Source organism: Diachasmimorpha longicaudata, chromosome 10, assembly GCF_034640455.1.
Source record: "Diachasmimorpha longicaudata isolate KC_UGA_2023 chromosome 10, iyDiaLong2, whole genome shotgun sequence".
Lineage (NCBI taxonomy): Eukaryota > Metazoa > Arthropoda > Insecta > Hymenoptera > Braconidae > Diachasmimorpha > Diachasmimorpha longicaudata.
The window spans coordinates 5,819,325-5,834,110 of record NC_087234.1 but is presented as its reverse complement, the minus strand read 5'-3'; the positions used below and the strand labels follow the sequence as shown (position 1 = coordinate 5,834,110).

At 38.6% G+C, this 14,786-nt stretch overlaps 2 protein-coding genes across 3 annotated transcripts; one reads left to right on the top strand and one right to left on the bottom strand.

Moving 5' to 3' along the window:
• Positions 1-562: 562 nt before the first annotated feature.
• LOC135166633 (uncharacterized) lies at positions 563-4,173 on the top strand. Its single transcript, XM_064129088.1, has 5 exons — positions 563-812; positions 1,053-2,294; positions 2,380-2,442; positions 2,561-2,666; positions 2,794-4,173. The coding sequence occupies exons 2-5, from the start codon at positions 2,277-2,279 to the stop codon at positions 3,168-3,170; spliced, it is 564 nt and encodes a 187-aa protein (XP_063985158.1). The 5' UTR covers positions 563-812; positions 1,053-2,276; the 3' UTR covers positions 3,171-4,173.
• Positions 3,506-12,902, bottom strand: LOC135166628 (6-phosphofructo-2-kinase/fructose-2,6-bisphosphatase-like). Of its 2 annotated transcripts, none has more exons than XM_064129079.1 (6): positions 11,794-12,902; positions 6,946-7,107; positions 6,549-6,709; positions 6,045-6,428; positions 5,395-5,664; positions 3,506-4,971 (listed from the first exon to the last, which is right to left on the bottom strand). In XM_064129079.1, the coding sequence occupies exons 1-6, from the start codon at positions 11,978-11,980 to the stop codon at positions 4,543-4,545; spliced, it is 1,593 nt and encodes a 530-aa protein (XP_063985149.1). In that variant the 5' UTR covers positions 11,981-12,902; the 3' UTR covers positions 3,506-4,542. The 2 variants fall into 2 exon arrangements, with proteins under 2 accessions (XP_063985149.1, XP_063985150.1); XM_064129080.1 differs by lacking the exon at positions 11,794-12,902 and adding an exon at positions 7,313-7,578.
• Between the last annotated feature and the right edge of the window lie 1,884 nt (positions 12,903-14,786).

The window sequence follows — 14,786 nt, the reverse complement described above, 5'->3', positions numbered from 1 at the left end:
TTTGGTGTGGATTTTGATATTGTTTACGGAAGGGAAAAACAAATGTATGTTTAACTGATTAAAATTGTTAATGAAAATTGGTTCACTCCTGGGAGTTGTCCAGGGGAGTCAGACATTTTTGTAATTCAAAAAATCAAATTTGACTTTTGGTTCAATTCTATGAATGAGTATTCTTCTCATTTCTTTGAATGAACTCCAAACAGTTGTATTAATAAGATGTACGTAGAGAAATTCTTGTGCATCGAAGGTCTTGTGAATGAAAATTGAAGCTGAATGTCTTTGCTTAAAATATTTAATAATTAAATAAATAAACTTCCACTATTGAAAGATTGAGAAATTTTATAATCGAACGTCGATTGGCCTCCAGAAGATACCGTCGCTCGGCCAGATTTCGAATCATAAATGTAATCGCGAAATTTTCGGATTAAAGACTACTCTTTAAAACAAAGAGGCCATTTTTGGAAAAATTTCCCAGTCCCAGCAAAGCTGATTGTTCGCGAAAAGGATGGAAGCCGTCGGGGATAATGAACACTCGAGAGATAGTAGCATTTCCCTGGGGTAGAAAATAATTTTAGAGCGATAACTCACATCGAACTGCGTATGAAGACAAGTTTTTTAGTGTTTACCTGTGGCTTATCGGCCAGGAAATACCATAAATTAATAGTAACTTACTCAGAGGCCCCCACTGTGAATTTCACTGGGTTATTGGCAACATCGGTCCTATTGTTCAGAACTCATAGACATGACTTCCATCAAGTGCTTGATGATCCTGGTATTTTTCATTGGCTGTATGTACCTGCTGGACGTCAACGGTGAGTTAATAACGTCATCAGGAACACTAGTAAAACACTGTCAGGAGTTTGTGACGTTTAAATTTTAAAGTGAAAGCTTCACAAAGTTGAAATGTTAATTTTCTGGTAATCAATCTTATTTCTTCACAAACATACTAGAATTTTCATAAACTATCTGCGTTGACATTGGCGCACTTTACTGGTTCATAATTTTGATTTCAATTCTTCAGAGGTGCAATTCATATTTTTTTATTTCTACAGCTCAAAACAGCGATGGGGGAAACAATAACAGTGGAGGAGGCGGCAATAACGGAAATTCCAATGATGATGATAATGGAAACAACAACGGACTACTGTCCTCCATATTAGGCAAATTTCCAGTTCTTGGGGGTATCATTTCTTTTCCCCTCAAAACAGCATCAACAATCCTTCGAGGGGTTGCTCGAATTCTATAATTAAATGCTAAAACTGCAAATGTGTTTAAGTCCTTATTCTGCTAATTTCTGTGTCCAATTGGTGAAATATTCCCAATATTATTAACAATGCATTATTAAAATTAGAATATCGACGATGTAAACAGCCCGATCAATTACATATGGAATAATAAATTCAAATCAAACTGAAAATCAGTAGAATTTTTTGATCTTTCTACCAGAAGTGAATGTAGTTCCAGTTCTAATTCCTAATAATAATTATTTAACGACACAAAAATGATTATTAACATTATGAAGGGGTGGAAATTAGGGGACAGTCAATTTCTTTTGTCACATTTTTCACGAGACCTTCAAAAAAGCCGATGAGAATTCAACGCATCGGTATAATTTGCGAGGTGATAAGCCACTCTGGCCGGTTTTCCTCGAATACTCAATAAATTATCGCATTCGTAACAGAGTGATGTCATCCAAAAAATTATTTTCAACGATTTTATTGCTGATAAAAAAAATATTTGTAGTTATTTACCGTTAAAATAATATAGTATTCATCTTTTCTGTGGATCCTGGCACTTTTTCAGTGGGTAGCGTTTTCTCAATGAATAAATTAATGGAGAAAAAAGTAAAAAAAAAATAAGAATAGACAAAACTGGCAGATGCGAGGGAGAAAAGGCCGGATCAACCAGAATACTACGTTCGTGTAATATAATCTATCTGCGCTGTTGGTTTTTGACGGTTGGGAACGGCACGTGCTGCAGTTGCAGCTGTCGAGGGGGTGAGATTGTTGGGTCTAGTGGGGGTACAACGGGCACGCGACACCCAGGGGCACCCCCGTTAGAGCCACAATCAATCCACCAACGGTTCAACATTCACCTCAACTCACCTCGATGGAACGTTAAATAATATTCGCACTAAAATAGTTCATTTCCACAATTTTTTATCGGTTTTAAATAGTTATCAGTGCACATACCTGTGATAAATTTTTATTTTTCAAATTTGTTATTGGAAAATAAAGTGTGTGAATAGTGAAATCTAAATTTTTTTGTAGACGACAATGAAGAGATCCAATTCTGTGAGTATTGTTCTTTATTGATTGTCTTATCATTTGTTGGAATTTTTTAATTGTTGAATATCCATCGATACTCTATTTGTTGTAGGCGCCTTGTCTGGTCGAAGCGGAGAGGCAAAACAAGAAAATCAAAACGACTGACGATCGAATGGTGATTGTATTTTAATTTTTAGGATAAAGAATCAATAATTAACTGCATTTTTGGTTCATGTTATCCTAATGATTAAATAATTAATATAAATGGAAAAAATATTTTTGAAATATTCTAGGGACCAAATACGAGGGAGTATTTACAGTTGGCTTTAGCGCGAGTGTTGGAATTGCAGAGAGCTGTGAAGGATGATACTTACTTCGCTGATAACACCAGTGATATCGGTAAGTGATTAAAAAATTTTAATGATAAATAAAAAAAAGGTATTCTGTTCAGGAGAATAAATGATCAATAATTCAATGAATGATGAATATAACACGTGCCAAATCAATTCATGAGCGCAATGTCCAGGGGATTGCGATAACGACGAGGATTTGATGCGTGACGTCCTCACGAGGGTCTTCAAGGACCTCCCAGGCTCCTCCGCGTCAGTCCCATCGCTGATCGAACGTGCGACGCGTCGAAGTCCCCCGGAATTGAACAAAATCCGGGAAAAGAGTATTCAACTCTCCGGTTATGACACCTGTCGCCAGGTAGCCCTCGACTTCATGAAGACTGCTGTGAAAACCGCCCCTCGGCCCGCTGACAGAGTCAGGCGGATTGACAGGACTCGAAGGAGAGACACCCTCTCCAGCGAGTATGAAATTCGATCGCGAATGCTTCGTGGTCTCGACCTACATCTCGCCATTAAACAGCGGGATTACACTTACAAATTGATGAAATTGTGAATCAACAATGTATCAGTCCAATGATTCTAGTCCTTAACCAATCGTCAAATTTTGAGTCATTAACTGCCAGTAGAAAGTAAACGAGAATAATGGGAAAGATAGTTCCCAAAAAATTTGTTCATTTGCTAGAAAGTTTTAAAAATATCCCCCACATTTTTTTTGCTACATCAGAAGTATTTTTCTATACACAGGGCCTAATGATAATGCTAATACTAACGCCTAGTCATACGTTATTTTTTTCTAGTCAAGAAATAGTCTCCAATGAAATTATCTCTAGAATGAAGAAACTTCAGAATTTCTCCCCTAGTCAAAAAAAATGTAGAGAAATCTGAAAATTCATGTAAAAAAATTCTTTATTATACCTCATATATGACAATAAAAAAACATCACGTAATCTAATTACTCTCTACGACTTAATCATAACGTCTCACCAACTGATTTGTAAATATCCTGACCATTTTTCCTCCCGATTGTAAATAATTTCACCATCCTTATACGTCTCTACACTTTCAAAAAGGAAAATATTTAAAGAAAATGAATTAAAATTATGGGAAAATCCCTCAATGAATAATTTCAAGCGCTGAATCGAAATTTGAGACTACAGGTACATCATTTATCCTCTTAGAGCGTCTTTTGAAGACACATTGACAAAGTTTAATTGTTTCACGCAAAATTGTATCACCACTCATTCTCACATTATTTCTGCTCTGCTATGTCAACTCAACTGTATTTTTTATCTAAAAACGACGATATTATGCATTTTATGCGGTTGGATCAGAGTCCTAATGACTCCTCCCTTAAATACATGTTTATCGTAAATTAACTCAGCGGCATTTTCCATTTTTCTGGATTAACTTATCACTTGTGCTGCACAACGAACAGCTTCTACTTCGATGATGTTCACACGTGCAAAATATATCATAGAAAAATCTTTTTCTACGATTTTTTGTACGCCTGTATAAAATGCAACTACCTTTGATACGCCACAATCTGAGTACACTCAGTCATTTCCATAAATTCCATAATCACTCAATGATTTTTTTCAGTATTCTGTTGCATTCAGTGACATTTAGGCACGAACGAAGAAATTAACAGTAAAATTATTATCTGCGAATCATAAGTACCTTAAATACCTTAATCCTATAAAAAAAAATATTGAGGCGTGTCGCCAGCATTTCCACAGCTCGAAGAGATAATTTATTAATTCATTTTCCCATAATTATCTTCCAACTGAAACCAGTGTTTTCCAACCCTTTATCTCCCCCGAAAAATCTCAAACAATTTTCCTCGAATTCTTGATGATTTTATTTGATGCAACTGAAGAAGGAGACGATGACGTTGATGGCGACGTCTCCTCCTCGTGAAATTCCCCTCAGTGTTGTTGAACAAGTGTTGGACCACTGCCAGGGTTTCTCCAAGGATCGGGCATGTCGTAGTGAGCTGGTACAGTGATCAATGCATCGTCAGCAGTGCGATTTGCACTGCAATTCTTTGGCTTGGTGCGTGTTGTGTTGACACACTCAATGGGTAATTTTATGAATTCAAGGCGATATTCAAAGCCGTAACTGCTGACGCGAAGGATCGTGTGGAGGGGGACCTCCATGTAAGGTAGTTCCTCTGGTTTTTTATCGAGAAAGAAGCCGATTAAGCAACGCAAGACAGCTTGGTGAGATATCACGAGGACATTGTTCGATTGTTGGAGTTCAGCTAGAACTGGATCGACTCGTTGCATTATATCGACGTAGCTCTCGCCCCAGGGGTAACGATAGCGCAATTTGTCCTGATCCCGCCAGGCAAATTCCTGAGAACATAAAATTGTTCACTTGTTATTTTATGTAATGCACAAATAATCATTGGGTAATTATTTCAATTAACTGCATAAATTAGATCGATTTTTTCCTTTTAGTAATTTGATCTTCAACTTTTGGAATGATTTCGGTTTATCCTCATCGTCAATTGACAGTTCCTTGTTGCGAAATCATTCCAGAGATATCAATTATTATTGAATGTTACGTTTGATGACACGAGTCACTCATTCACACGTCACGTGAAAGTCATTCAATCGTGACTCCCTCTTCCTTCAACGAGACATTACTTTTTTTATCATTCCAAGGGTCAAGTCACGCTCCAGATATTTTTCAATTCCTAGATCCCCTCAATTACTCTACGTCATTTCATAATACGGAAAGTTTCATTGCACTAAAAATGCCCGAGTTAGACTCACTTGTGGATAGTTTTCCTGCATTTCCTCGTAGGAAAGACCCTCACATACCCCAGCATCGAGCTCATTGAGTGCGGCAACATGCTCCTGAGGGGCTTCGATGCTCCTGGCTGTTGCAATAGTGCGACGTAGACGACTCGTCAATACACGTAGATCTGGTATGTGCATGGAATTGATCCGTGTGGCCAGCGCCTGAGCATAACGCTCACCACGTGCACTCAGCACTGCGTCACCACCGATTTTCCCGAGAACGTTGTACTCACTCTCTCCGTGCTAATGGCAAAATAATCATTCAATTATTGTTGATGAAAAAGGTCGGTGGAGCCTGGGAAGTTAAATGCAACTGTGCGGACAGGAAAATTTATTTAAAAATTACGCAACAGTTCCACGTTTTTTTCACGTTCGAAATTCACACAATGATAAAAAAGGGGCCTAGTCCCCTTGGGACTGAGGAGTCAAACGATAACGGGACGAAGTCCCCTCCCCTCCCGTTCCCCCCATATAATTCCAAAATCTGAATAAATTTTTCATTCTCCTGTTGCTTTAAAACTTGTGGAATTATTTTCTCTCCATTTCAATGAGTTTTTTAAATTGAAAAAAATTACACAATTAAATTATTAAAAATTGTAACATTATTTTTCGTAATGACTCACCCGAGAAAAGTAGAGTGTATGTGGTTGAGTAGTAATACTACCAAGATATCCAAGTACACTGGACTCAACATGACCCGCAACTTTGTGGGCACGAATATCCATAGTAACAGTGTCAATAGTGATTCTCGGATAGTTCTTCTCATCCATGGGCTCATATGCCATGACATAGTGGGCGACCTTGAGCTTAAGATCCTCAGCAGCTGCCACTGGATCCATTCCCACATAATCAACGCTGTAGCGTATAACCTCGGCGTAATTGCGCTCGAGAGCACCATCATCATTGCACGTGCACTCGATGAACAATACGCGATATCCCAATTGATTGTTGAAGTAATCGAATACCTCCGCCCGCTGATCCTTCCTCACGAGGCAACCGTCCAGAATCTTTCCATTTTTAAGAGAAAACAAAAATGTGGAGAAACAACGGTTTTGAGGATGAGGATTTTTTTTTTTGGATGAAAAAAACAAACATTCTCGAGGCTAAAAATTTTTGATGATGCTTACAGCAACTGTATTTCCAGATGCCAACCATGCAGCACAATCATGCATTGCGTCACGTGTTGCTAATGACCGCAGTGCTGAATTGGCGGTGTGATCAGGCCGAAAAAGCTCGTGTGTGCCGTACAGCTCAAGCTTCTTCCGGCGATAATCACTGACCCGCATCACTGTAAGACCCAAAACAATTTAGATAAAATTCTGGTTAATTAATCGCACAATTTCATGAAAATTTTTGTGAAAATTCGTTCCTTACGATATCTACCTCAGAGGTAGACACCGGTATCGGGAAAATTATTTTTCTATAATTTTCTACCCAAAATTTTCCATCGAATTCAAACATTTCAAGGTGACAGACCAACATGGGGGAAATCCCCACATCTGTGTTTATTTTTATTCGTTTTACCTTTTGCTGATTCGCCATTCCAATTTAGACGTCGAGCCAGACTCTGAGCGACGTGAGATTTTCCGCGCGCCGGAAGACCCGACGTGGCTATCACAACCCCAGAAAATTTCCTCGGGGATTTGGTTGTTCCCGATTTTCTCATAGTTGACTCAGTTCCAGTTTCTACAGCAAAAATAAACCACCAGAATGTTAATAAATTTTATTAGACGACAGAAACAACTCTAAATCCATGACAAACACATCCATAAACGCTAATTACTCGCGCAAACATTATCAGTTGAGTCTAACAACTCTGAAGGCCGTTAAAAAGCAATGAGATAATTCAACAATTCACGATAAAATAATTGTAAAAAATTGGAGATAATACCGATGATGCACATGATGCCCAGATACTTCAGAAGATTAATAAAAAATGTTTTCCTCAACGATAATACGTCCGACTGTGAGGGAAGTCAAGATTCTACTGAAGGGGACAGCGATGAAAGAAAATATTGCACTTGAGATTTTTCTATTTTTGGAAATTGTTAATGGACAGTTGTCGCGTTTTGGCGGATGCCCGTTGTGCGTTACTCACGTTCTTATTATTTACCATTTTCTCTAGAATTTTATTATTCTAAAAATGAACGCAAGGTATACGAGGAAAACGCAGAGCCTGATCGTCACAGACTGTCTGACCTTATCGCTCATGAAAGCTAATATGCAAAGAACAATGAACGAGTCAGCGGAAAAAACAACTATAAAAACACACACTTTAATGCTCCTTCACGAGACCGGAGACCGGAGTTTTAATTACTCGTTAAAACTTCGGAAATTAAATTCTGTAATTGTTCTAATAATTACGAACATGCGAATATCGATTAGCAGCGACGTGGTAAAACGTCTCGGGAAAGCAACAGGAAGGATTATGATAAAATTTATTTACAAATAAATTGAATATATTTCTTATCAATTGCATTGGCAAATTTTTTGAATTACCGAGCTATTTGCGACCCGCATGGGGGTTGAGCGTCTACGACCCTTCTCGACCTTAATGTCATTTTATTGCCTCAATTGTTATTATAATCCCGTGAGTTTAAAAATAGTACTGACGTAAGTTGATAAATTGAGAATTTTATAATGAAAACCGGCAGTGAAAATCCTATCTCCCGCGGGAAATCCAATGTTTTATAATTTTATTTCGGTGATAGTGACGTCACAACTTCTTATAGGTTCTAATTGGCTCACTAGGCGGCGCTGCGACACGTCACGACTATCTGAGCGGTTGAAGCAGCGATCGTTCAATTATTCCTTGAATTCTAATTGATAAGTAATTTGATTATGTATCGGGACGGGAGAAGGGCACAGGAAAATATGTATTCAGTGGGTGGAATAATAATAATAATAATTCAAGATCATTGAAAAACAGCGTGATATCGATACCGTTAGCTTTTCGTCAGATTCAGACACGAGAAAATGAGGAAAATTGAGGTCATATGTACCGCGACCCATTTCACTGATAAAAAGACTAGTCTACATAGGTTTTATCAGTATTGTCTTCACGGGTGGCAATCGATAGTTCACTCCGAGGTCACATGTCCCAGACTGTTAAATAAAATCGTTAATAATTCATTCCGCAAAGACCCGAGCTGCGGAAAAATAAGGAAAATGTGTTCATCTTTCGCTCGTCAGCACTCCTCAGTTATTTCTGAGATTAAGTCAATGTTTTTCAGGATAAATTGTCGCAAATAGTTTCGTCATACTTCGCATAACGGAAAATCGTGATATCGAGACAAGATAAATAATGTCTGAGTGCGTTATCATCGATAGGAGGCATTTATTTTTGCGTTCATTCAATGTCAACGTGTTTTCGTCATGTATTTGTTATCTTTTGGATATGTTTGGCGTCTCCAGAAATTTTATTTTCATTTTTCTATTCTAGGTTTCAAACATCAGTCAGTATTTCGTCGGTCGAAAAATTATATTGTGTTGAATTAATTACATTACGTGAGCGAGGAAGAATAATCATCATCGCAGTATTTTAAAGTGAATTTTCTGCTCAATTGGAATAATAATAAATAATGAGAAGCAGCAATTGGATTATTATTTATTTCTAATTTAATTTTATTTCGAAATCGATAGGTCCTTTTATGTGGCAATCTGTACTCTAGCACTGCGACAAAAACGTGCTCAACACATTTTCTTGAGGTCTAGATTACCCTCGGAATGTTCAATATACGAAGGTGCAAAGTACATACTGACGTAGGCAATGTTATTTTGACACGTTTTCATTTCATTTTGGTAGCTATAGCGATATGTTATCAGGTAGATGATGCACGTGTTGCCAGACAAACGATTCAATATTGGCATTCGGATATGAATATTAAATTATTAACGCGGATCTCTGGTAGAAATGAAGCTCGAAAAATATTCACCGACACATTTGCAATACTTTTAGCTTTGTTTTTCATTTTTGATCAATTGAAAAATTTTGCAAAATCACGGCTGCAACTAGTGGTGCCCTCCAGCGAGTCCTACGGACCTACGAACGATAGGACATTGCAGGAATTAATTATTTTTTTTGAAATGTTCTTTTGAATCGTTTGACCGTATGATAAACCCCCAAGCCCTAATCATCGTAAATTACCCCGGTATGTTGGGCGTGGGGGTTCATGAACTATAACGCAATAAATCGCGACGCGAGTACAAAGTCCAGTGATTTAAGACCCGCGGTATCATTTAATTTGCTGATAACAGTAGTCATTAGATCGTGAAGAAAATTTTTACACATGAAAGAGACGTTCAAGGTCGACTCTGCAGTGCGTCTGCTGCTGATATTTTTACGTATCTCGTAACTGCCCGAAAAATCCTGGTCTGCCATTGGCTATCGCTCGGGGGGCTTGACTGGGCCGTTAAATTCCGGACCCAGCCGGTTCCTATCATTCTAAACAACACAATAAAAGGGGAGAAGGACCACTAGCCGAATTAAACAGGTGTTCTCAAGGTCTTGGGGCTTCAAGTTATTGGAACTGCGTAACAGGAAATTTTTCCATAAAAAATTACCGTTTCCGTCGGTAACCGGTAATCGTTCCCTTTTGGGGAAAAATTATCTAAACGTTCAGGACAATTCTAAATTTACAGCAAAAATTGTCCGCACCCTTGGGGAATTTTTTATTGAGGAGTCAATAAATTTTACCGCGGCAGTTGGATAATTTTAATTAAAACGCTGGACAACTTAAGTGTTAAGTAGTCGTCGAATTTTACTGGGCACATGTAGAGAAGAGATTCAATAAAATTTATGGAGAAGGTCTGTAATTCCCAAGTGAGAATGAAGGTCCGATAAAAAAATCCGGAAGGTCGTTATTTTTACGGAGTGTTCCGTACTTTTAACTGGACCCTCCATAACTTTTATCGGATCTTTGTTCTCACTTAGGACTTACGGAACTCTCACGTAATTTTTATTAACCGATTTCGTGCTGTGTAATTAGGTAACTTGTCCTAAACGACCCGAACACCCCGATTACCGACCGGTTAGATAATTTCTATCGAATTTCCCTCTCCACACGGAGGCTCCATATTTGCGTATTTGTTGTAAACATATTGATAGATAAATAATTGAAGAATATCCACCCTCAATGAAGCTTATCGACTAATGTAAATTACTCTGAAAATGTCAGGTGAAGCTTTATTGGTCGGGTCTAAAGAGGAGGAGAGGGTAGCGGTCCTCCATTGGTCGAGGAGGGTTTCCATATTGGGTTAGGCCTCGAGTCCTTCTCTGATTGGCCAACGCTCAGTAATTTCAAAACACCGGAACTCCAATGCAGAATTTTAACACTTAAATATCCCCAAATAACTGAAAAAACTACCAAAAAATCGCAAAATTCCTATTGACGTCGAAGTTAACTCTCGAAAATGTTTTTTATCTCTCGTTTGACTGAATAGATCACTAATTTCGAATATTGATCGATTTCCGATATCCATCGCTGACTCAATTCCAATTTTTAAAATAGATTCCCCGTTTTTAATTAAGAACGCCGCCATATTGAAAGAAACTGCCTCAGGTGATACCATTAATTTCGAAATTGGTCGCTAAAGTCGCTAATTCTTTCCTCATTTCAAATTTTATCTTCGTCTGGATAAAAGAGGCGCTTCAAACGTGTCTTCTCCTTCTGTTACCGCCATCAGCAACTGATAAACAGTTTAATGTCCTATTTTTATCGAAAATTAATTAGATTTAAGTGCGTTTCCCATTAGGGCTCATCATTATTGACAATTTACAAACATACGGGTGTCGATGCGATAGGCTATCGACTACTGCCGAGATTCATTATAACGCCCAACGGCGATTGGTCGCCCAGGGAGGTCTGTCCACATGTGTGGGTGAGCTCCACGTGACGCGATACCATAGGAGACACTATTGTTTACGAATCGATAAAAATTCAGTATTGTTGACGTCGTCTTACGCACGAGACTGAGGTGGCAACAATGAGAAATTACATGAGATACGTTTCATCGATACTAATGTTACCTCATTTATGATAATGGACGGAATGATTATTTATCATTGAGTTGTCAATGCTAAATTGGAGTGAATATGTCCCTACAACCAGACGCGATTTTATTCTAATGCCTGATACAATTATTATGCCCTGGAGAACGTGATTGGATGAATTGTTTCAAAAATTGTTTCACAATTTTATTATTTTTCGAAACACCAATTCTGGCCGATGGTTATCAACGAAGTCGTGGCGTCACTCAAGGCCATGAAAGTGGAGGGCAATGACCCTCTTTCGATAATTTTTTTGATGATTAAAAAGGGGGATATAATTGTTTTGATGATTATAAACGCAAACATGAGTTAGGGAGACTCACCTCGTTTTTCTTCGGCGCAGGGGGCCATTTTGTGGTCAATCTTCAACCCCCCAATATCACCCTTGGCAACGTTATCGGTTCCCTCTTCCTGGAGAATTCCAGCTTGCAGGGCCAACCTCCTGATGACAATGCAGTACCCGATGATGGGCCCAACAAGTAGGTCAAGACAAGCAGCAACCCAGGGCATAACCTTTCCGGCCTCAAGCCCGAGATGAATTTTATCGTCAAGATCCGTTTTTACGTTAAATATCCGTCAAGTAATCAACAACAATATCCCTCCATAAAATAAACAATTATCTCTTATCACAGTTGCCCCCCGTTGGTGTAAAGTATCAAATTTTATCCATTAAATGGCGGATCTGAAGAATTGAAAAAATATAGACTCCAGACTTTGACAATTTTGGGCTAAAGCTCTTCAGAAAAATGATCGCTGCTTGTGTGTCGTATTATGGACGAGAGGTCCTCCCTCATTCCAATTTGTTTAATCCTCACCTCCGGAGCCAGTTTGCGTGATTGATAATCAGTCAATGGGAATTAACGGTTATTCCGGGTAATTGTTATTGCGATTTCCGTGAGGGGGGAAAATGCAATGGAGTGCAATTTATACTTCCGTATATTTCCACTCGTGACCTTTCTCTACATACTCGAATCGATGATTCTCCCCTTGAATGACAGTCCTTCTGAGTTAATATTTTTTTTCACTTCTTCACTTCTTCACCGACTCGTTCATGAATCTTTCTCCTCGTTGATATACAAAACAGGTAAAACCGGTCTTCCGTATTTTTTACGTGAAGATACAACTTTTGTTTTCGTTCGATATTTAGCGCTCGCGACGCCCCCTGTTTGGCCGAAACTAGGGCTTCGTCTTCAATAATTTAAGTCTCTATTTTTAATTCTCGATGACGAAAGCAGTTGCGCTAAATTTTCCTCACACCTCGCAATTTAATCGACGTTATCCTCGCTGATGGAATTATTTATTTATATCTCGCCGTTTTTTTTTATTAGTGGAAAGTGTTAAATTTCCACGAGTACTAGGTCCTCTCGGAGCTTTTGATTCGACGATTGTTGGGGATCCGTTTGACGGAAGCTCGTGCGACGAACTAACTCTCGCCTCGCCCCGTATTACTTTTAGTATCGACCGCCGGCTCGGCCTCTCTCCCTCGCACATTTACCCCCACTTTCTGTTTGCACATATGTACAATCCAGTATGTGGTGTTTATACGCAGACTTGACATTTGCATACGGGTGTGTGAAAAATTTAGTTGCAAAAAAAATAAGAGAATGCGATGGAAAATTCTATTGATTTTTTATTGGGTTTTCTTGCGCCTGAAAGCTCGTTTACTTGAACGTTTTTAATTCGAAAGCTTACTGAAGAGCTCGTTGGTAGAAGCGAGAAAAGAGAAAGATAAATAACGCGTCAAGTAACGGTCACATGTGGGTTCTGGTAGACACTCGGCCCCCGCTTGTTTACAGGAGAATTCGGCAGTTTTTTGCCGACTTCATTACAAAAAAAAATTTCACATAAAAAAATGATTCGATGTATTTAATTTTGATGGGAAATTTTGGAAAAATTGCAGAACTTTGCTTGACCCTTTAGTAAGGAATGAATGGAGAATTTTCGCGGTAAAAAAATACGCCCAATTCCTGACGAATTATTTCGATATTTCGAGGGCTCCGCGGAAATTTCCAGTGGGAGACATTTGAAAAACTTGCCATATTGTTATTTACGACTTAGAATGTCCAATCCCTTCAGGGAACAATTTATTTCACAATATTCTTAACAACCATGCGTCAGGCTTTGTATTCCCATTTCCCTCAGTTCTCCGTCTCTCACCACTTGTTTTTCGAAAAAGTCACGTGCTGTTGCATCAACTTCCATTAAAAAATAATTAGAGATCGTCTTCAAATGTCTGAATTGTTAATCATCATTTCATTCTCTGACCAGTGTTACCCCGCACGTATTTCAGATTCAAAAGAATTTTGAACAAAAAATTATTGCGCATGAATGGAATCTTCGATCTTCAATCATCGATGCTATATTTGCGTCGGCTGATACCTTAAAGAAGCGATAAATATTTTGATGGGAAAAGTTTCATTGAGGCTATTATCGGGCACTTTGGCGATTACATAAGAAATAATCTTCGTATCTCCACTTCACTTGGATTCTCCACCCCATTTTGTCGTGTTCCATCGCCCGAAACCAATCACCATCTGGTGATGTTTACGTCTAACGCGACACGTGGTTTCGTTAATCAACGATTAATGTGGAAAGATTTTCTACACAATCACACACGTAAATTCCGTTTGTTTTTGTAATTGAATGAAGAGAGTGTACGATGATATTTTGTAATGGTTGAATTATATTTAGCCAGGTGCTATGACCTCCGTATTTCCCTAGGGGGGGGCTGAGAGGGGCCAGGAGGGGGGGATTATGACCCGGATTTTCACTGTTCTCAACCTCCCGCTGAAGAACGCAATTCTTTAGGTTGAGAACTTCGGTGAGACTTCGAGATAATTTCTAGCTTTCGAATGAAGTCCCCTTCATCAACATTCCCACACTCAAATCATGATTATTCTCACCGGAGTAAATGATGAAATTATGTTGGAAATGATCCCGATGTATGAGATGTCTTGAAACAAAATTAGAAGGTGAGAATGTAAAAATAGACTTGGATAACTGTCAAATGTTAAATAGATTTGACATTTTATCGGTGCCCGAGCAACTAGTTGACTCCAAAGTCCACGGCCTCTCTGTTATTGTCGCGCATGACATGAGAAAATTATTCTATTTCTCATTTTTTCGCTATTTGCCGGTGGTAATTGAAATGCGAAAATGTTCTAGAAGACGATAGGCTTGTAGACTTGAGACTTGAAAAACACAATTTGCCTGAGGCATTGAACAGGCGCGTAAGTTCAAAGGAATAAGGACTATCGATTACATTTCAAGTCTTTTATTTCTCGGCTCGAAAAATAGAAATTGACGCGATTATTCT